This window comes from Ranitomeya variabilis, chromosome 5, assembly GCF_051348905.1.
Source record: "Ranitomeya variabilis isolate aRanVar5 chromosome 5, aRanVar5.hap1, whole genome shotgun sequence".
Lineage (NCBI taxonomy): Eukaryota > Metazoa > Chordata > Amphibia > Anura > Dendrobatidae > Ranitomeya > Ranitomeya variabilis.
This window is the reverse complement of record NC_135236.1, coordinates 492,106,664-492,131,277: the sequence shown is the minus strand read 5'-3', so window position 1 is coordinate 492,131,277 and position 24,614 is coordinate 492,106,664. Positions and strand designations below refer to the sequence as shown.

The window sequence follows — 24,614 nt, the reverse complement described above, 5'->3', positions numbered from 1 at the left end:
TGCTATATACTGCATGGGCTGTGCTATATACTGCGTGGGCTGTTATATACTGCGTGGGCTGTTATATACTGCGTGGGCTGTGTTACATACTGCGTGGGCTGTGTTATATACGTCGCTGTGCTATATACTACGTAGACTCTTTCGCCCGGGGCCCTCAAACACCTGGAGCTGGCCCTGGCTTCACTGATTAGTTGCGCCCGGCCGGCCACGAACAATCAGCGACAGACGCAGTCTGGCCCCGAATTGGCACGGGATTTGAACCACGCTTCACTGATTGGTAGCGCCCAGCCGGCCGAATCCTGTGTATTCATTGCATTATTCTGAAATCTTCATAAATAAACTACATACATATTCTAGAATACCCGATGCATTAGAATCAGGCCACCATATATATATATTATTCATTATGTAAAATAGGGATCAGTGACCTGTCAGAAGCCATACTGGTGAATACCTAATCCAAGCACCACATGAAGACCCCTCACAGGCCGCCCCGGATCATGGGCATATCATTAGCTGAAAACTGAAAATAAAGATTAAACAACCACCACAAGATGGATTTTATCAACCAAGGTATCACTGAAATGAGTATAACGGTGCCGACCTGACACTGTGTGTAGGTTACTCAGCACAATCCTGCTGACAGGTTCCCTTTAAGGGGACTCAGAACGTTGCTGACCAGTACTGAACAGTGATAAAATGTGTCCAGTATTTGTGTGTTACGTGCGGGGACCACAGAGTATATAGGGTAAAGCTTTATCAGGAAGGCACTAAGATTTGTATTTTTCACTTTACATGTTAGAAAGACTTTCCATTTTTTGGGTTCCTGATGCATTTTACCCATTATGCTGTGGTACACCATATACCCAAAATATATTTAGGAAAGGTCTAGCATGTCCACATTTAACACACTCCCCCTTTTGCATAAAAATGTGTGTTAAATAAAAGGTTTTTATGAAGCAAGGTATTTAAAGGGAGGTTGTATTTTCCAATAGTAGCCTATAATATTGGTACACACCAATAGGTGGTAACATATTACCCATTTTGGACTGCAAACAATATGACTGCAAATTTCTCTCTAGTGAGTGTAAGAATACTGTGTTCATCTTTATCCCCTTATGGCAATCTAACTTGATTTGCATGTCAATTCATTGTGTGATATAATACAATTTTTTGCCTGCCCCATGTTACCCTTGCTCTGGGCATAACACATTGCACCTAATCCATTTTTGCAGTTCTATTTTACCATATATTTGTGGCCTGAGCAATGCTCTTTTTATTTAAGGGTGTAGCATTATAGAATTGCATGTGTACAATAAATTTCCACATTTATTCCCACTGTCCACTTATGTATATGGTTTTGCCACGTGATGCCTTACCTTGTGCCACCTCATAACCATTATATGTTCTTAAAGTTGTTTATGTGTTAATAAAATTTGATACATTTTGAAAAAGTAGAGTTCTCCATTTTTTGATAGCAGGATTTAGTTATGGATTAGGAGACAGTATATGGATTAATTGGCCCATTTATCAGTTAAAAGGGGGTTGACTACCATTTTGAGAACCCCTTCTCAATTACAATATTTCCCCACAAAGTAAATACACCTTATACTTGCCTTTGGTGCCAGTGCTGTTCCAGTGACGAGTGTCCTGGCACTCAAGCGACAATATGTCACATAAGCCAATCAGCCGCCGCTTCACTCTTAAATCCGGACAGCTCACATTTCTTCCAGCCGTTATGGTAGTTTGTCTAAATTAAGTCAGTTAAACGGCCCATTAGCGGCCGCTGATTGGCTGCAGGGCTCACGTGACAATGGGAAATCCATTGTCGATGTTGCTGAAATGGCACTGGTACTGGAGTGGAGTATTATTCTACATGGGGAAATATTGTAATTGAGAAGGGTTTATCCGAATAATGGACAACCCTTTAAGTGTAGCTATACTTCAATGCAGTGGACTAGACTGTGTTACAATAGCCATTGAGAAATTTGAGCTTATTTTTATTAGTACTATATATTGTAACTCTGTTTTACTTTTAACTGCGGGTGTCAGGACTTACTAAGGGTCGTAAATTCCCCTAGAGGACAGTAGAAGACCACTGCTCAACAGCATATGGTTCCCTAGATATTAGCACTTCAGGACACTGTCACATGACTTTTTTTTTAATTGTTTTTCAGCAGTTTATCTAAAGTAATAAATCAAATGTATTATGTTTTTAAAGTTTTTTGGAATGCATTTACAATTCAGTATATGGCATTGCTCATTTTAATTGGATCTTTTGATAAAACAACTGTTATCAGAATAATTACCTGGGAATCCAGTGATCTTTAAAAACATTCCATTGGCAGCAGAAAGTGAAAAAAAAGAAGAGCCTCAAGTGAGTTCTACCTGATACAAGATGCTAACTGGGGCACAAACCACCTTTCTAAACAGCTGAAGGTAAAAAACAGAGCCCTATCAGTAGACTAGTGAGCTCAGTGGTGGGGCTGAGCATTAGTGGTGGGGCTGAGCAATAGTGGTGGGGCTGAGCATTAGTGGTGGGGCTGAGCATTAGTGGTGGGGCTGAGCATTAGTGGTGGGGCTGAGCATTAGTGGTGGGGCTGAGCAATAGTGGTGGGGCTGAGCAATAGTGGTGGGGCTGAGCAATAGTGGTGGGGCTGAGCAATAGTGGTGGGGCTGAGCAATAGTGGTGGGGCTGAGCATTAGTGGTGGGGCTGAGCATTAGTGGAGTACACATGGAAGGGACTCTGAAGACTAAATAATAGCGCTTCATTTATTTTACTGGCTTGTGTAGCGCCATTAATTCCACAACTTCATAGAAATAATATTGCATACATATTTACATTGTTATAAAGGACAGACCTATGCTCATCAGTTAGCCACCTCCCTGACACTAAACAGAGCGGCCTGGTATGATTGATCATATAAATTTACTGATAATTGGTGGTCATTCTTGGGTACCTCATGACACATCATTAAAGGGTTATTCCCATCTGCAAGATCCTATCCCAATATGTAGTAGGTGTAATAATAATAATATTCGCAAATACCTCCAATTAGAAATGTAGCACAGTTTGATTCCCCAAGTCTCTTTCCTCATGTGCAGGCACTGCAGAACCTTAGGTATCCATGGCTACGACCACTAGCAACTAGCAAACTAACTGTCACTATATAAGTGGTCGTAACCATAGACACCTAAGGTCTTGCAATGCCTGCACATGAGGAAAGAAACATAGAGAATCAGATAAACTACACAACATTTCTAATTGGAGGAATTTGCTAATATTGTTTTACTTACTACATATAGGGATAAGGTCTTGGACATGGGAATACCCCTTTAAGCATGGGGAATACCATAAAAGTGAAAGTGAGTCCTGATAAAGAAATGACAATGGCTCTGGAAAATCATGCAAAACTGACTGTAATATTTAGGGCTACCATTGCGTTTTATCATTCACATGCAGGACTTACCATACTCAAATATTCTGATGTTTCTATACATTACCGTTTCTATATATTACCTCATAGTCCCAAAATGTAGTTCCGAAAAACGCAGTCAGCAAAAATACTACAGTCACAGAAAGCTGCAGCTCGGTGACATCAATCCTAGAAAAGGAGATAAACTTTCAGTTAATGTTTAAGTTTACAAATCAAATTTTTGTTACCGTATATAAGCCGACCTGAGTATAAGCTGAGGCACCTAATTTTGCCACAAAAAAAAACTGGGAAAACATATTGACTCGAGTATAAGCCGGGTATGCATTGTCCCCTCATCTCCATCCTTGTCTGCATGGCTCCTCATCCCCATCCTTGCATGCGTGGCTCCTTATCCCCAACCTTGTATACATGATTCCTCATCCCTATCCTTGCATGCGTGGCCCCCATGAGAAAAGCACTAAAAAAAACAAAAATATCCTACACACCTTCTCTGTGCATCCTCGCGGCATCTCGCTCCGGTGCCAGCAGCTCCTGCGGCCAAGCGATTACGTATCCCTGCTCATTAAGGGAAGGAATATTCACCTCTCTCCAAGCCTGTACCACAGGACTGGCGTATAGCAAATGTGGTGCCAATATTCAAAAAGGGGACAAAAACTGAACTCGGACATTATAGGCCAGTAAGCTTAACCTCCACTGTGGGTAAAATCCTGGAGGGCATTCTAAGGGATGCTATACTGGAGTATCTGAAGAGGAAGAACCTCATGACCCAGTATCAGCACGGGTTTACTAGGGACCGTTCATGTCAGACTAATTTGATCAGCTTCTATGAAGAGGTAAGTTCCGGACTGGACCAAGGGAACCCAGTAGATGTAGTGTATATGGACTTTTCAAAAGCTTTTGATACGGTGCCACATAAAAGGTTGATACATAAAATGAGAATAATGGGGATAGGGGAAAATGTGTGTAAGTGGGTTAAGAGCTGGCTCAGGGATAGGAAACAAAGGGTGGTTATTAATGGAGCACACTCGGACTGGGTCACGTTTAGCAGTGGGGTACCACAGGGGTCAGTATTGGGCCCTCTTCTTTTTAACATATTTATTAATGACCTTGTAGGGGGCATTCAGAGTAGAACTTCAATATTTGCAGATGACACTAAACTCTGCAGGGTAATCAATACAGAGGAGGACAATTTTATATTACAGGATGATTTATGGAAACTAGAAGCTTGGGCTGACAAATGGCAAATGAGCTTTAATGGGGATAAATGTAAGGTCATGCAGTTGGGTAAAAGTATAAAGATGTGCTGAAAAACTCGGCTTCTTCACAAGTATATATGGTATTTACTAAATATTTAAAAAAAAATTCTTAAAATTGCACTTATTCAGACAATGTAGGTGGTCATACTCCTTCGATAGTCCTCAGCTACACTCTTGTTCAACCCACATTCATACTCGGCTTAATTCGGCTAAGTGTACAGGTGGGCTTTTCTTTAGGAACAAATGAATGAGCATATTGAAATTTTGACATGCCTGAGCTTTGAAGAATGACTTGATATATGCAACTGCCATTTGTTAACTAGTTCATAACAAGTAATTTGGTGTGCCCTCTAAGTAGCTCAACACACAGCCACAGTTCATTGCTGGAACCATGAATGCCAACATTTACTATGACCTACTGAAGCAGAGCAATCCCCTCCCTTCGGAAACTTGGCCGCAGGGCAGTATTCCAAAATGATAACGACCCCAAACACACCTCCAAGATGACCACTGTCTTGCTAAACAGAGTACATGTACTGGACTGACCAAGCAGGTCTACAGACCTAAATCTGACTGAACATCTGTGGGGCATCATCACAAGGAAGGTGGAGTAGCGCAAGGTCTCTAACATGCATCAGCTCCGTGAGGAGTGAAAGAGGATTTCAGTGGCAACCTATAAAGCTCTAGTGAGCTGCATGGCCAAGAGAGTTAAGGCAGTGTTTGAAAATAATGGTGAGCACATAAAATGTTGACACATTGGGCACAATTTGGCCATTTTGACTTACTGGTGTGATCATTTTTGTTGCCAGTGGTTTTAGACATTAATGGCTGTGTTTTGAGTTATTTAGAGGCATTCCAAATTTGTACTGTTATACGAGCTGTGTACTAACTACATTGTAGCAAATTGTCTTATCTTCAGTGTTGTCCCATGAAAAGATGTAAAATATTTACAAAAATGTGGTGGGTGTATATATATATATGTATATATATATATATATATATATATATATATATATATATATATATATATATATATATATATATATATATATATATATATATATATACACATAAACACACACACACACACACACAAACACACACACACATATATATATATCTCATGTTGTTAAACTTGTTATGAAAAAGCATTAAAATTACCAACTTACAATCCAAACCTCAGGGTACCACACACATAGCTCTGCCACTGGGCACAAAAGAACATGAACATGCTGACAAAGCAGCAGTAAAACATCCAGCCGGGCATAGTTCCAAGACGTACTGCAGCTATCGTCCCCACTGCTACAAACACTGTGTGGGGAAAGGAACAATTATTACACTTAAGAACTACCTACTGATTTGTGGAATCTTAGTTAAAAAAAAAAAACAAAAAAAACACATGCACACCAGAGAATGAAAAATAAAACATAGACAGAATCAAGTCCAATGAAAAGAAGTATCACCTATTGATATAGAGTCGCATCCGTGGTCAAACAATTCCCCGAGTGGGGAGCTACTGTTGGTTCTTCGAGCTTGTTTCCCATCAATAGCATCCAATGACTGGTACACAAACAAGCCTATAGCACAGAGCAGAAGAGCCCATGATGGCGCCTGTGGGCAAAAGAAAAACTTGTCATGAGGCAGGTTTGCCCAATTACAAACACTACAGCATTTGAAATGCAAACATTCTCTACAGAAAACTGCATTGGTTTGCTATGAAATTCCGCAGGTATCTCCTAGTATTTTAGAATGTGTTCAATGTCTCATACTAGTACAACAAACCATACATTATACGCTCTTGTATCATGAATCAAATTGCTAATTAGTTCATGAAGCAGAATACTGTTACTAAACACCGACTGTGCAATTCTAGTAGAGAATAACCAAATAATGTAGGTAAAGTACAGAGTTCAGTGGCTTTTTACCTATTTTGTTACATTGATACCTGCGTTTAAATATTTTTGTAATCTGATTTGTGAGTGATGAATTGGCATTAAATATTCTAAGTTGGTGACGTGATAACAGTATAAGCATAAATTAATGAATTAATGCAATGAAGCCCCCATAAATTTCTGGTGCAAGCAATTACGTTCATAAATCACATGCTTAGTCAAAGGAAGTCCACCTGTTTGTAATCTAGATGTCACATGGGCTGTCAGTATATACACACCTTTTCTGAAAGGCCACAGAGACTGCATCATTGAGCACGAGGCACCACTAACCAAACAACACCATGAAGACCAAGGAAATCTCCAAACAAAACAAAGTTGTTGAGAAGTGCAGGTCAGGGTTGAGTTATAACCCCACAATCTCTGATGATCACCCAAAGCACCATTATCATCAAATGGAAAGAACATGGTACCACTACAAATCAGCCAAGAGGCCGCCCACCAAAACTCTCAGCTCGGGCAAGGAGGGCATTAATTGGAGAGGCAGCACAGAGACCGAAGGTAATCCTGAAGGAGCTGCAGTGTTTCCAAGCAGAGACTGGAGCATCCTTCCATACGACCACAACAAGCCGTACACTCCATAGAAGTGGCCTTTATGGAAGAGTGGGCCAAAAAAAAACCCTTTACTTACACACAAAAATTGTAAGGCTCGTTTTGAGTTTGCCAAAAGACCTGTATGAATGGAGGAAGCTGCTGAGGTCAGACGAGACCAAAATTGAACTTTTTGGCCACCAAGGTAAACGCTATGTCTGGCGCCAAGCCAACACAGCTCATCATCCCAAGAACACCATCTCCACAGTGAAACATGGTGGTGGCAGTATCATGTTGTTCAATAACATGGACAGGGAAAATGGTCTGAGTTAGGGGAAGATGGATGATGTGAAATACAGGGATATTTTTGAAACCTGTTTTAGTCTGTCAGTGAATTGAGACTGGGACGGAGGTTCACGTTCCAACAAGACAATGGAACAATGTTTTTTGCTTTATTACTGTATTGTTAACGTTGTTACCTATGACTGTTGTGTTTGAAACTGTTAAACTGTAAAGCGCTACGGAATATGTTGGCGCTATATAAATAAAGATTATTATTATTATTATTATTATTATTATTAAGACAATGAGCCAAAGCATACTGAAAGGTTCAAGGGGAAATGTGTAAATGTTTTGGAGTGGACTAATTAAAGCCCAGATCTTAACCCAATAGAGAATCTGCGGTCAGATTTGAAGATTGCTGTTCACCAGAGGAAACCATCTATCTTGAAAGAGCTGGAGCAGTTTTGCATTGAGGAATGGCCAAAAATCCCAGTGGCGAGATGTGGAAAGCTCAAAAAGACTTATCCAAAGCGACTTGCAGCTGTAATTGCCGCAAAAGGAGGCTTTACAAAGTACTGACTTTAGGAGAACTAATAGTTATGCACACTGAAGTTTTCAGTCATTTTGTTTATTTGTTGTTTGCTTCACAATAAAAAAAAACAAATGTTCACAGCTGCGGGCATGTTCTTTACATGAACTGATGCAAACCCTCAAAACAAAAAACAATGACATTCCAAGTAGTGAGGTAGCAAAACACAAAAAATGCAAAGAGGGTGAATAACTTCACAAGCTACTGTATATTGGAAATAGTCCCAATGTCTCAGCTGCACAGCATCGTGTACCTGTAGTAAAGATATGAACTTGTCATCAGGGAATAACCTAAAAAAAAATACATTTGTGTGACCTTTTAACTACTAGAGGAGGATGGAGGTACACCACTGTGACTAAGAGTAGAATGATTTACAGCCACAAACACGAATCCACTTGCCAGATGAAAAAAAGACAGTAAGAATGTGATGCCTAGGATCCCCACCAATCACAAAATGTGGGACCTATGTTCCCATAACAACAAATCAACAAAACCTTCGCCACTCGATGCGAGACAAGGGGAATAAGACACTGCTTGATCTGGCAATGGCTTATCTTTTCCAAGAATCTGAAGTTCTAACATCTACCGTCACATGTCTGCCATCAGGGGACAGTAGGTAGGCATCTTACACAGTGTTGATTGATTTGTTGACACTTGTGGGTTCAGCTGACTTTACTTTAACATATGCACAGCTTAACTCCTTAAAGGGGTATTCCCATCTACAAGACCCTATCCCAATATGTAGTAGGTGTAATAATAATATGGTAATAATAATATTAGCAAATACCTCTAATTAGAAATGTAGTGTAGTTTTTGTTGTATTCTCCATGTCTCGTTCCTCATGTGCAGGCATTGCAGGAGCTTAGGTATCCATGGTAACAACCACTGATATAGTCACAGTTAGCTAGTTGCTAGTGGTCGTATCCATGGATACCAAAGTCCTGCAATGAAGAAGAGGAAGCCAGGGATCAGCTGCAGCCCGGACATCCTCTTCATATTCAGTTTGCCCAAAAGCGGCAACAGTGACGCCAGCATTGATTGGGCGCTGGGCATCACATGTCATTCCACCACATCACAGCCCCGGGACCGCGAATGCAGACACTGCTGGAACTGTGTCAGCATGGGAGGCAAGTATATGTTTGTTTGTTTGTTTTATTGGGGCTGAACATTTAATTTAACCCCTTAACGACTGCCGATAGGCAACAAAACGGCAGTGATTAAGGGGCCTTATTCCCTCATTGCTGTTTTTAAACGGTGATGGGGAATAAAGAAATAGCGCCGCCTGGTGGTAGCGATTCCCGCAGGTGTCAGCTGTACATGACCTGCAGTATCACCCTGCAGTGTCAGAGCTGGAAGGTTTTGCAACCGATCGGGGCCAATTAACCCCTTAAATACGGCTGTCAATCACAAAAGCTGTTGCAAGGGGGTCACAAGACACCCTTAGTAACCAATGGGAACCCCACAATGAGAATCGATACTGGTCCCGATACTTACCATGGTACTTTAAGGTCATGTGATGACTTCAGGTACGGTAGGCCTGGGAGAAGCAGCTATAAGCTGGGTCTCACAGGCTGTGTAAGTGAGACACTGACTGTCTCATGCACTGTTGTTCATGACTGCTGCAGTGTATAAGACCAGTGATCAATATCAGCTCTATACAACTAACATGTTATTTATTTCATCTCGCGAACGCGGTAAAAAAAAATAGCGGTTTTTTTCATCATACTGACACAAGTGAATATAAAGCAATTAAAAAGTCACATGAGAAAAAAAATTTAAATGGTATACTGTATATACTTGTTTATAAGCAGAGTTTTTCAGCACTTTTTTGGGGCACAAAACGCCCCCCTCGGCTTATAGTACGCCAGCACACATCCTACTTACCTTCTCCTGCGCACCCTCGCTGCATCTCCTTCCCATGCCAGTCTTCTGGCCAAGTGATCACATGTTCCCCGCTCATTAAGGTAATTAATATTCACTTTGAAAGAAGGAATTTAAACCAGCTCACCCGTGATGCATAAACCAATCCTCGGGAGCACGGACCCGCTGTGTTCAGGCGTATAAAGTCCAAAAAAGAAAAGAATGTCCAGCTTCACCGAATCCGTAAAAAAGAGTTTTCTTTATTCACATACTTTTAAGCATAGAGGATACAGACTTCAGCACAAGCCATATGGGTAAGAATCTCAACGCGTTTCTGGAGACTAAGCTCCCTTAATCATGACATCGTCATCATTGTCATGATTAAGGGAGCTTAGTCTCCAGAAACGCGTTGAGATTCTTACCCATATGGCTTGTGCTGAAGTCTGTATCCTCTATGCTTAAAAGTATGTGAATAAAGAAAACTCTTTTTTACGGATTCGGTGAAGCTGGACATTCTTTTCTTTTTTGGAATTAATATTCACCCCTGTCCACTCCCATATGAGTGAATATTTATTACTTTAATGAGCAGGGACACGTGATCGCGCGGCCGGAAGAGATGCAGCGAGAGTGCGCAGGGAAGGTAAATCGGATGTGGTTTTTTTTTGTTTTTGTTTTTTTTTATAGGAACCATGCATACAAGGATAAGGGATAAGGAGCCATGCATGCAGGGACGGGGATAAGGAGCCATGCATGCAGGGACAGGGATAAGGAGCCATGCATGCAGGGACGGGGATGGGGAGCCATGCATACAAGGACGGGGATGGGGAGCCATGCATACAAGGACGGGGATGGGGAGCCATGCATACAAGGACGGGGATGGGGAGCCATGCATACAAGGACGGGGATGGGGAGCCATGCATACAAGGACGGGGATGGGGAGCCATGCATACAAGGACGGGGATGGGGAGCCATGCATATAAGGACGGGGATGGGGAGCCATGCATACAAGGACGGGGATGGGGAGCCATGCATACAAGGACCGGGATGGGGAGCCATGCATACAAGGACGGGGATGGGGAGCCATGCATACAAGGACAGGGATGAGAGGACAATGCATACCCGGCTTATACTTGAGTCAATAAGTTTTCCCAGTTTTTCGTGGCAAAATTAGGTGCCTTGGCTTATACTCGGGTCGACTTATACTCGAGTATATACGGTAAATGAAAACCGCCAAATCATCCCTCAAAAAACAAGCCCTAATGTGGTTCATTCGGCAAAAATTTTTTAAAAAGTTACAGATCTGACTATGAGGATGCACAAAAATTAATTTATAAAATATTGTTTTTTTGTCTGTAAAAAGAGCAAAGCAAAAAAAAAGGGAAATCTGGTATCGTTGTAATTGTACCGACCCGACGAATAAATCTGTCTTAACACTTTTGCCACTTGGTGAGTGTCGCATAAAAAAATATTATGTACCCCCAAATGGTACCACAAAAATTTGCAACTCGCCCTGCAAAAAATAACCCTCATACATCACCAAAAAATAAAAAAGTTACAGCTCTCAGAATATGGCAACAAAAAAAACAGCTTTATAAAAAAAAGCATTTTTACTGTGTGATATCAGCAAAACCTAAAAATAAAAAATTATATATTATATTATATCATATATATATACACACACACATATATATATATTATATATATATACATATATATGTATATACACACACACACACACACACACACACATACACACAGCTCTGGCAAAAAAATAAAAGACCACTGAAAAATGTTTAGTTTGTCTGACTTATCTCTTTATAGGTATATTTTTGAGTAAAATGTAAATTGTTTTTTTTATTCTATAACTTCTGACAACATGTCTCCGAATTTCCAAGCAATAATTTTTGTACTTTTTTTCTGACTAAAAAAAATGGTAAAAAAAACCCCCAAAAAACAGGGCTTTCAGACCTCAAATAATGCAAAGAAAACAAGTTAATAATCATTTAGGAACAACAATACTAATGTTTTAACTCAGGAATCAATATTTTGTGGAATAACCATGATTTTTAATCACAGTTTCACGTGTCTTGGCATGCTTTTCACCAGTCTTTCACACTGCTTCTGACACAAAAATTAAAGCCGTTCTTTGTTTGATGGCTTGTGACTATCCATCATCCTCTTGATTACATGCCAGAGGTTTTCAATGGGGTTCAGGTCTGGAGATTGGGCTGCCCATGACAGGGTTTTGATGTGGTGGTCTCTTAATTTTTTCAAGATATATATATATATCTGGTATAACTGCAAACGCACAGACCAAAATAATAATTCCACCTTATCACTTATACCGCATTGTGAACCACACAAATAACTACCGGTATTCTTAAACTGTTGTCTATTTGTTCATTCTACCTCCTAAAAATCATAATAAGGCATGGTTCAGATTTATCCTGCACTCTCCGATGAGCATTCATGTTTGGATTTCTGTATAAATTCTCCAAAATCGCGATTCAGACAAAACCCCAGATGGAACCACTCTGAGGCAATTGGAGTCACTGAACTGGTCTGTGTTCCGGCGGTGTCCCATCATTTTAGGCATCTTTTTAGTGCACAAGTGTGGGCAACCACAGCTCTGTGCAAGTCTAAAAAGGTGGATACCACCGGACCAGACGCCAAACGGAGTACGAAGTGTCCCCATCTGCCTCATGGTGGGTGGTTCTTTTTGGGGCTTCATCCGAATCGCATTTCTGAAGGATTTGCATAGTAACCCCGATGCAAGTGCTCAGCGTGGAACACAAGAATGTGATCCCGCTTTATACTGGAAGCAATCAAAAAAATATTATGCACCCCAAAACATTACCAATAAAACCCAAAATTTATCCTGCACAAAACCAGCCCCCACTCAGGTCCGTCATCTGTCACTGGAACTGTAGGATGTTCGCACATTACTGGTAGAACAAAGACTCTGGAAAAGCGACACGGCTCCTGTCCCCTCAAATAAGATCCAGTGAATTCTGCACTCCCAAATCCAAATGTCCCCCTGCTGAGCCCCACTGTGCCTAAACCTGCTGTAAGCGGACACATGTTTTGCATTATTGCCATGTAGAGAAGGCACTTAATTTACGGGTGCGTATCGCCAGAAGCACCAGCTGGTCACAATGTAGGGCTAAAGTATATGTGGGCTCCACACTGTATGGGAGCACAATGTATGGGGGCTCTACACTGTATGGGGACACAATGTATGGGTAATAGACTGTGATTAAGTGATGATTACACTGCTAGGCTCTGAACACAACAGTGGTGAGAACATGTCGGCAGACTGACCTGTTGTCACTGCTGGAAGAAGTCACTGTCATAGAACTGCGCCCACCGCTCAGAGAAGGACTGCAGAGGTAACTTCTTCTAGCAGTAAAACAAGTCGGTAGGCTGGTATTAGTAGTAAAATATCAGACTACCTACATGTTCTCGCTGTGGCTACCTTGGTGCCTGGACCTCTTGTTACTGCAGTGCAAGTACCCGTGAGCGGGGGAATTTGTAGCTCAGCACTCAGAGTTGGGATACGAAAATGATGAGCTTCTCTTGAGATTTTACACTGCAGAATTTCTGCACCTATTAAGTAAATAAGGTTACTTGCTGGTTTTCATTACGTTTTTGTGTACCTTTTTTAACATGCAGTTTTTCATTGCATTTTTTACGCTGTATTTTCTGTCTCGTTAATGAGCCATGCTTTAAATAAAGTGGCTTTGTTTTTGAAAAGTCCCGTTTTTTTTTTTTACTTTGACAAAAGTTTATTGATATACGTAGGTGCGGATTACATGCGTTTCCGCTGCAGATATGTACTAAAACACATGTGCGTTTTTAACCTGCACTAGATGTGAAACATCCGCAAGTCTATGGAGAAAATCTGCAGAGAAAAGTCAGTGTACCCACAGAGAAATTCACATGCTGCGGATTTGTGACATGCAGGTAAGTTTACACTGAGTAAAACAAAAGTACGGTGGGCAGGAGATCTCTATAAAGCCCATTTTGCTGGAAATGTAAGATGCTGCGTTTTTGACGCAAAGATATGCAGCGTCAAAAAGGCGCCAAAAGCTCATTGTGGGAACGTAGCCCAATAGTCATTTATCATTTCCACGCTATTGAAATAACATTGCATTGTGGCTTGCCTAAAGATTTATGTTAAGGGTATGTGCACATGGTGCGGATCTGCTGCGGTTCCGCAGCGGATTTTACCGTGCAGAAACGCTGCAGATCCGCACTGTGATTTACAGTACAATGTTAGTTAATGGGGGGGAAAAAAGCTGTGCAGATGGTGCGGAAAAATCAATGCGGAATTGCTGCGGATTTCAAAGAAGTGCATGTCACTTCTTTTGTGCGGATCTGCAGCGTTTCTGCACCCCTCCATGATAAAAATCCGCAGTGGCAAAATCCGCAGCAATTCCGCATAAAAACCGCACATAGCCTAATAGTAGAAACTGGGGTTACAGCTGTCAGTAACACTATTATAGAGCAGTTTACGGTCCATGGTCCATGTAAAGAGAATGTTCGGTCCTCCTGACACATCTGCTAATGGCGTTTATTTCCCAGCACTCTGCACGGCGTCATTCCTCTGCTAATTCTACTAGTAATTTCTGAATAAATTTACTTCATTAGTTTGGGGTCGGTCACTACATCATTTATTCATTTACATCAACTTATTCATACATTTCTAGGCGAAACAACAGAATCACGGCACTATTAGCTTTAACAGTTAGCGTTATGCGCACAGGTTTGTTTTTTTAGCTTCCTACTCTATTGTAAAACCATTTTACTCTTGAGTGTGTTTTTTCCGCTTGCACTACTTTATATATCAGGAGTGCGAGTGCATCCTTCTCATCGAGAACCAGTGGGAAAACTGCCAGATAGCCTTATAGAGAAATATGATCTGAAATTATTTAATAGCAAATACAGATGCTTACAAAAACGGTCACAACGTGCGACATCTATTGGAAGTGGTTTTGTTACTTTAATATTGATGGCCTCGCCTTAAAAAGACATCATCAGATTGCTCACGTTTCAGGATATGGACCACCATCAATCGGCTGAATAGCGGGCTTCAGTTGTTTGTGAAGTGGCACTCCCTCTCCATTGTTTATCAGGCCCAGCTCAGTAGTTGTAGTGTCATGGGCTCATGGCCATACCTTTTATTACAACACGTACCACCTCATTCCTATTCAGGTGACTGACAGAACTGCAATACCAGACATAGCCAATTCAAAACTGACAGATCTGTGACTGGTAAAGACAACGCAGCCATCAATACCAACTTTGGAATATCAGAAGTGCTCAATAGTTCTGTATTGACCTGACTGGTGCATAAAGCAAGTACAGGACAAGAAGCGATGAGCACGTTTGTGTCCTGAAGTGATCTGTGTGTACGTGAATATGACTAATCAGGCTAACAAACAGGGCCAACGACTAGGGCTGAATACAAGGAGTGTATATTTTAAACACACCTTAAACTGACACTGAAGGTGTTACGGTTGTATAAAGACTCCTCAGTTAGCAGCTTCTTCACCCTTCTTACTGGAACAAATGGTTCAAATCTTTAACTCCTATAATCAAAAGACTTCAAGAATATAAATATACTGTATATATATATATATATATATATATATATATATATATATATATATATATATATATATATATATATATATATATTTTATATATATATATATATATATATATATATATATATCTACTATATAATTGTCCAAGGGTCACTTCCGTCTTTCTTTCTGTCCTTCTGTTTGTCTTTCTGTCTGTCACGGATATTCATTGGTCGCGGCCTCTGTCTGTCATGGAATCCAAGTCGCTGATTGGTCTCGCCAGCTGCCTGTCATGGCTGCCGCGACCAATCAGCGACGGCCACAGTCCGATTAGTCCCTCCCTACTCCCCTGCAGTCAGTGCCCGGCGCCCGCTCCATACTCCCCGCAGTCACGGCTCACACAGGGTTAATGCCAGCGGTAACGGACCGCGTTATGCCGCGGGTAACCCACTCCGTTACCGCCGCTATTAACCTTGTGTGACCAAGTTTTTACTATTGATGCTGCCTATGCAGTGTCAATAGTAAAAACATCTAATGTTAAAAATAATAAAAAAATAAAAAATCATTATACACTCACCTTCCGCCGCCTTTCCCGCTGCTCCGGTGACTGCTCCATGCAAGCGGCAGGTTCCGGTGCTAAGGATGATATGCAACAAGGACCTCACATGACCTAGACGTCATCACAGGGCCTGCACGAGAAGGACCTGCGATGACGTCACGGTCATGTGACCGCGACGTCATCACACCCTGGGACCGGAAGCTGCCGCCTGCACCGCACACAGGCGACAGAACTACAAGGGTACCCTCGGAAGGTGAGTATATGTTTATTTTTTATTTTTTAACCTGTGACATATACGTGACTGGCCAATATACTACGTGGCTGGGCAATATACTACGTGGTTCTGTGCTGTATACTACGTAACTGGGCAATATACTATATGGCTCTATGCTGTATACTACATCACTGGGCAATATACTACGTGGCTGGGGAATAAACTACTTGGCTGGGCAATATACTACGTGGACATGCATATTCTAGAATACCCGATGTGTTAGAATCGGGCCACTATCTAGCATATATATATGTGTGTATATATATGTATGTGTGTATATATATATGTGTGTGTGTGTGTGTGTGTGTGTGTGTGTGTGTGTGTGTGTGTGTATATGTATGTATGTATGCATGCATGCATGCATGCATGCATGCATGCATGCATGCATGTATGTATATGATAGATAGATAGATAGATAGATAGATAGATAGATAGATAGATAGATAGATAGATAGATAGATAGATAGATACATACATACATACATACATACACACACACACATACAGCTCAAAAAAATAAAGGGAACACTAACAACAGAATATAACTCCGAGACAATCAAACTTCTGTGAAATCAAACTGTTCACTTAAGGTACCTTCACACTAAACGATATCGCTAGCGATCCGTGACGTTGCAGCGTCCTGGATAGCGATATCGTTTAGTTTGACACGCAGCAGCGATCAGGATCCTGCTGTGATGTCGCTGGTCGCTGAATAAAGTTCAGAGCTTTATTTGGTCATCCGATCGCCGTGTATCGTTGTGTTTGACAGCAAAAGCAACGATACCAGCGATATTTTACACTGGTAACCAGGGTAAACATCGGGTTACTAAGCGCAGGGCCGCGCTTAGTAACCCGATGTTTATCCTGGTTACCAGTGTAAAATGTAAAAAAAACAAACAGTACATACTTACATGCGTCCCCCGGCGTCCGCTTCCCACACTGACTGAGCGCCGCAAAGTAAAAGTGAAAGCACAGCACAGCGGTGACGTCACCGCTGTGCCCTGCTACTGCCGGCGCTCAGTCAGTGCAGGAAGCGGACGCCGGGGGACGCATGTAAGTATGTACTGTTTGTTTTTTTTACATTTTACGCTGGTAACCAGGGTAAATATCGGGTTACTAAGCGCGGCCCTGCGCTTAGCAACCCGATGTTTACCCTGGTTACCCGGGGACCTCGGCATCGTTGGTCGCTGGAGAGCGGTCTGTGTGACAGCTCTCCAGGGACCAAACAGCGACGCTGCAGCGATCGGCATCGTTGTCGCTATCGCTGCAGCGTCGCTTAATGTGAAGGTACCTTTAGGAAGGAACACTGTTTGACAATCAATTTCACATGCTGTTGTGCAAATGGAGTAGACAACAGATGGAAATTATTGGCAATTATCAAGACACACTCAATAAAGGAGTGGTTCTGCAGGTGGGGGATGCTCCTGATGAGGCAGTGGATGGTCTCCTGAGGGATTTCCTCCCAGACCTGGACTAAAGCATCCGCCAACTCCTGGACAGTCTGTGGTGCAAAATGATGTCGCTGGGGAACGGGCGGGCCAGTCCACAGCTTCAATGTCTTCATTTTGCAGGAACTGCTGACACTCCAGTCACATGAGGTCTGCATTGTCCTGCATTAGGAGGAACCCAGGGCCAACCGCACCAGCATATGGTCTCACAAGGGGTCTGAGGATCTCATCTTGGTACCTAATGGCAGTCAGGCTACCTCTGGCGAGCACATGGCTGTGAGGCCCTCCAAAGAAATGCCACCCCACACCATTACTGATCCACTGCCAAACCGGTCATGCTGAAGGATGTTGCAGGCAGCAGATCGCTCTCCATGGCGTCTCCAGACTCTGTCACGTCTGTCACATGTGCTCAGTGTGAACCTGCTTTCATCTGTGAAGAGCACAGGGCGCCAGAGGCAAATTTACCAATCCTGGTGTTCTGTGGCAAATGTCAAGCGTCCTGCACGGTGTTGGGCTGTGAGCACAACCCCCATTTGTGGACGTCGGGCCAACAGACCATCCTCATGGAGTCAGTTTCTAACCGTTTGTGCAGACACATGCACATTTGTGGCCTGCTGGAGTTCATTTTGCAGGGCTCTGGCAGTGCTCCTCCTGTTACTCCTTGCACAAAGGCGGAGGTGGCGGTCCTGCTGCTGGGTTGTTGCCCTCTTACGGCCCCCTCCACTTCTCCTGATGTACTGGCCTGTCTCCTGGTAGCGCCTCCAGCCTCTGGACACTACGCTGACAGACAGCAAACAATCTTGTCACAGCTCACATTGATGTGCCATCCTGGATGAGCTGCACTACCTGAGCCACTTGTGTGGGTTGTAGAGTCTGTCTCATGCTACCACGCGTGTGAAAGCACAAACAACATTCAAAAGTGACCAAAACATCAGCCAGAAAAATATTGGTACTGAGATGTGGTCTGTGGTCCCCATCTGCAGAACTACTCCTTTATTGAAGACTAGATGGTGGCCCGATTCTACCGCATCGGGTATTCTAGAATATGCATGTCCACGTAATATATTGCCCAGCCACATAGTATATTGCCCAGCCCACGTAGTATATTGCCCAGCCACGTAGTATATTGCCCAGCCACGTAGTATACAGCACAGAGCCACGTAGTATATTGCCCAGTTACGTAGTATACAGCACAGAGCCACGTAGTATATTGCCCAGCCATGTAGTATATTGCCCAGCTACGTAGTATATTGCCCAGCTACGTAGTATATTGCCCAGCCACGTATGTCACAGGTTAAAAAATAACCTGAATAATAGCCCTGAAGAAGAGAGCAAGATAGCTCTTGAAACGCGTAGGCTTCAATAAACCACCCTAAATCTACCTCGTGTGCGCGGTCTTCAATTCGCCTAAGACTATTACCTCCAGCATCCTTTTGGATTCTTGTGGAGACCTGCTGCTACGATTATGCCTTCTTGGGAGTTGTGACCCAGTTTCACAACTTCAATAGGTGAGCACATTCCCTACAAAGGATTGTATGTGTGTTTTTTAAACAGTGTGACACATTGGGGGCGCCTTGTCTTTTTTCTTTTTACAGGTTAAAAAATAAACATATACTCACCTTCCGAGGGTACCCTTGTAGTTCTGTCGCCTGTGTGCGGTGCAGGCGACAGCTTCCCGTCCCAGGGTGTGATGACGTCGCGGTTACAGGACCGTGACATCATCGCAAGTCCTTCTCACGCAGGCCCTGTGATGATGTCGCGGTCACATGACCATGACGTCATGGCAGGTCCTTGTCGCATACCATCCTTAGCACCGGAACCTGCCGCTTGCATGGAGCGGTCACAGGAGCGTCGCAAGCAGCGGGAAAGGCGGCGGAAGGTGAGTATATAATGATTTTTTATTTTTTTATTATTTTTAACATTAGATCTTTTTACTATTGACGCTGCATAGGCAGCATCAATAGTAAAAACTTGGTCACACAAGGTTAATAGCGGCGGTAACTGAGTGAGTTACCGGCGGCATAACGCGGTCCGTTACTGCTGGCATTAACCCTGTGTGAGCCGTGACTGTGGGGAGTATGGAGCGGGCGCCAGGCACTGACTGCAGGGGAGTAGGGAGGGACTAATCGGACTGTGGCCGTCGCTGACAGGCAGCTGGCGAGACCAATCAGCGACTTGGATTCCATGACAGACAGAGGCCGTGACCAATGAATATCCGTGACAGAAAGACAGACAGACAGAAGGACAGACAGAAAGACGGAAGTGACCCTTAGACAATTATATAGTAGATGTCTTGATAATTGCAAATAATTTCCATCTGTTGTCTATTCCATTTGCACAACAGCATGTGAAATTGATTGTCAAATCAGTGTTGCTTCCTAAGTGGACAGCATGATTTCACAGAAGTTTGATTTACTAGGAGTTATATTCTGTTATTTAAGTATTCCCTTTAGTGTATGATGATGAATGCCACACAACTCCAGGCACATTTAAGGTAGGGGAGAGGCACCCAAGTGTCACATCAGACCATTTGAAACAGTTTACATGAGCGTGGTCTGCGTGCTAGATGACCTGCAAGGGCACCTCACCACTCTACCAAGCACAAGCGTAATAGTGTTGCATGGGCTAGGGAGAATCTATGCTGTACGAGGGACCAGTGGGCCTCAGTGCTGTTCACTGATGTAAGTCTATTCACACTGAGCAGAAATGATGGCCACCAACAACGTTGGAGACGTCAAGGAGAGCGCTATGCGTCAGCCACTAATGAGCCTTTGGTGGTGTTACAGTGTGGGCAAGTGTGTCTATTTAATACAGAACTAGCCTACACTTTATAAATGGTACAGTAACAAGCCCCTATTACTAGAAGAACATCATTATCCAGTCACTGTGCCTCTTTATGAGCAACAGAGGCCTAATTTAATCTTCATGGATGACAATGCTCTAAGCTCATCAAGATCGCATTTTTAGGGAATGGTTGCTGGAGACTGGGGTACCTCAAACGGAGTGGCCCACAATGTCTCCAGACCTAAATCACATAGAAAACCTATGGGATCAGCTGAATCACCATGTAGAGGCATGTGTGGTGGTGCAATGTGTGAGCATTTGGCGCCCCAATTTTAAACTTTTGCCCAGGGCCCCACTTTGTCTAAAACCGACGGTGACTGCGATATCCCAGTGTTCTTTTAATCATGGCTGCATCTATATGGCCATGACACATAATAGATCTAATATACCGTATATATGCCAAGTTTTTCAGCACATTTTTTTGTTCTAAAAACACCCCCCTCGGCTTATACACGAGTCATGGTACAAAAGCCTACCTGTGCGCCCTCGAAGCAAGCACTGCATCCCATTCCAGCTGCCGATGCCTGCCTGCAGCTCTTCCTGTGGTCAGCGGTCACGTGGTACCGCTCATTAAGGTGAAGAATATGGACGAGTCTCCACTCCCATAGGCGTGGAGCGCATATTTATCACCTTAATGAGCGGTACCACGTGACCACTGAGCACAGGAAGAGCTTCAGGCAGGTGTCGGCAGCCAGAACGAGATGCAGTACCAGCACCACAGGTAGGCGAGTATTATGGGGGTTTTTTTCAGTAGGAAACATGCACACAGGGATAGGGGATAAGGAGGCATGCATACAGGGACGGAACGGGGAGGCATGCATACATGGACGAACGGGGAGGCATGCATACAGGGACGGAATAGGGGAGGCATGCAGACAGGGGCAGGGATGGGGAGACATTCATACCAGGACAGGGAAGGGGGAGGCATGCACACAATGACAGGGACAGGGTGGGGAGGCATTCATACCAAGGCATGCAGTTAGGGATGGGGAGGCATTCATACCAGGATAGCGAAAGGGTAGCCACGCACAGCACGACAGGAATGAGGGAACAATGCATACCCGTCTTATAAACGAGTCAATAAACGTACCCAGTTTTCCATGGCAAAAGTAGGTGCCTCGGCTTATACTCGAGTATATACGGTATATTGTAAATATACTACCGTATTTTTCATTTTATAAGAAGCACTTTTTTCCCAAAATTTTTTTTGGGGGAAATGGGGGTGCGTCTTATAATGCACGTATACCTTAATGGTACCGTTGCTGTAGGCCGCGATGAGGGGGTGTCCGGCACTGCGCGGGGGGGCTTTGCCAACATTTTGTGAAAGGCCAGAACCCCCGCAGTTCCATGGTTTCCTATGCGGTGGACTCCGGGAAAATGGCCACCAGGGCAGCGAATGCGCAGATGGAGATCTTGGCACGAAGATCTCAAGAGATGAGATCTCAGCACTGATAATATGTCACAGCCATATAGATGCAGACATGGTTAAAACCACAAATAACACACTGGGATATCACCGTGCAGAAAAGAGTGATCTGGCACCTAATTTGTAACGTTCATGAAGGCCCCTCTCCAAAGTGTCCCAGGAGCCATTTTTTCAAAAATGACAGCACCAGGCCACATGTTGCTCTTGCTACTGCGAGCAGAGTGCAAAACCTAAAGTTGCTGCCGTGGCTTACAGCGTCACCAGACATTGAACACATCTGGGACGTCATCGGCCAGCAATTCCAAAGGCAGCTGCCAGCAGTGGAACCTGATGATTTGCGTGCCCAAGTGCATTTAGTTTGGTAGAAAATTCCTCATATATCCATTGATAACCTCACTGATATCACAAGGTGTGTAAGTGCAAGTATTTTCACCTGTGGCTCTCATACTCATAACTGAATAAATCAAGATATTTACATATCCATAGCATGTCTATCAATCCTGTGATTTCCATAATTCCACAACTTTTCCTTCTGGGTGTTCCAATTGTAAATGAGATCCAAGAAGTATTGTTTCTCCTTGTGGAGACTGACATTTTAAGCATGTCGAGATGAGCAGACAAAGCCGCAATGCTCCTTTGGGAAATATGCAAATTGTCTCTTCAGAGAGGAAGAGGACTAGAACTCTAGTGCCACCTATTGGAAGTAGCAATCCTAACAGTCAATGTCGACCCTTTAACGAGCCTTGTCACATGACTTAGGATAATAGCCAAACCAGAATCTCAATTTGCAGACACTGTGTTTCGGGGTACTGCCCCTCATCAGTGCAAAGTGGAGATCTGGTTTGGCTGAGAGAGAGGCGTCTGACCGGGATCCAAGAAGTATCGTTTCTCCTTGCGGAGAGTGACATGTTAAGCATGTTGAGATAAGGAGACTTGAAGTCGCAATGCTCCTCTGGGAAAGATGCAAATTGTCTCTTCAGAGAGACAGTTGAAACGTGTCTATATACAGATCCTATAGCTACTTACTGACTCTTGCTCCAGTCCAAATTCCTGTACAATGTGTGTCCACAGCTTTCCTCTCCATTATCACGACCTTTGGAATCTGGATTTCTAGAAATACTAATGTGTTCTCTGACATGAGATGACCTGAACTAAAAAAAATCCGGACATGTTAACAGCCCAATAGACTATAATGGGGACATTATGTATCTGTGAAAAACACAGGTGGAACATCTACATGACTCGTGAAAGTCTGAATGGGGTCAAAATGTGTCAATACCGCTGTGTTACTCAGATGAAGACCAACATAGTGACCTTCTAACCTCTTTCTGCTGAAAGTATAGAATAACGTACTGAACTACAATATTCCATCCATCAGAGACCAGAAAAAATAAAATGAATACCCAACAGGATATATTAAGTTTCCTTTCAGGCTATGTGCACACGTTGTGGATTTTGATGCGTTTCCGCAGCGTTTTTGGACGCGCGGAATTGTATCAAATCCGCACAAGCAATGTTAGTCAATGAGAAAATGACAATTGATATGCACATGCTGTGGAAAAAAACCCAGATTTGCAGCGTTTTATTTTCCACAGCTTGTCAATTCTTTTTGCGGATCTGCAGCGTTTCTGCTCCCATTGACTTCCATTGATTCAGTCAAATCCTCAGCAAAACCACAGGTCTAAAAAGATCTGTGGTTTTGCTGCGGAGTTGTGCGTGAGAAACGCTGCAGGCAGGCATCGTCCGATGAGACTACTACTACTACTAATAATCTTTATTTTTATATAGCGCTAACATATTCCGCAGCGCTTTACAGTTTGCACACATTGTCATCGCTGTCCCCGATGGTGAATGGATGAATGGAGGGCACCGCAAAAAACAGAGGGTTCACTGTGGGCTTGTAAATAGGCACAGGAAAAGAGAGAGAAAAAGATCATGCCCATATAGATAGGAACACCTCTATATAAATGATGGTGTAAAAAAGGTTTTTATTGAACGGACACAGACCTCAAAATACGCACACATGTGCACACAGAAAACACAACACAAAAGAGCTTAAAAACACTTAAAAAATGCAAATATGCAACCACAATGCCTATATATATGTATATGTCATATCCCATGATAAGGAAAATGACGGCCCACAAAGCAGATGCTTCCCACAATAAGATGACTACAATGACCTGACTGCACAGATGGAAATCACACAGAGCAGTATTGCAATACCATACATCCCCCTAATAAGGTGCATAATAACTGTGCAAAAAATAACAAAATTCATCAAGGCTTAAATGACATGGCAAAAAAGATATATCCAACACAGAAAAACGTACCAGATGATAAGTGAGACACTGAAAATCACAAAAATGAGCAGACATATGTATACAGATAAGTGTCCCAATGATGGTACAAAAAATGACCTGCGGAGAGGGGAAAAGGGGGGAGGGGGAGCTGAATATATGGAAGATCACACCATCAAACCCATAAACAAAACCCCCATCATACCGCCCACGGTCCAAAGCCAAGGAGAATTAGTAATGGGGAAGCAAAAGTGTGGGATAGGCTCCCAC

The 24,614-nt window shown here is 42.9% G+C and overlaps 1 protein-coding gene across 1 annotated transcript in view; it reads right to left on the bottom strand.

Moving 5' to 3' along the window:
• The window catches only part of CHPT1 (choline phosphotransferase 1), a 100,488-nt gene that overhangs the window by 45,755 nt on the left and 30,119 nt on the right, over positions 1-24,614 (bottom strand). The window contains exons 2-4 of the mRNA XM_077265611.1: positions 6,158-6,305; positions 5,864-6,005; positions 3,522-3,606 (exon numbers count right to left, since the gene is read on the bottom strand). Coding sequence (XP_077121726.1) covers positions 3,522-3,606; positions 5,864-6,005; positions 6,158-6,305 — 375 coding nt within the window. The remainder of the gene's footprint in view (positions 1-3,521; positions 3,607-5,863; positions 6,006-6,157; positions 6,306-24,614) is intronic.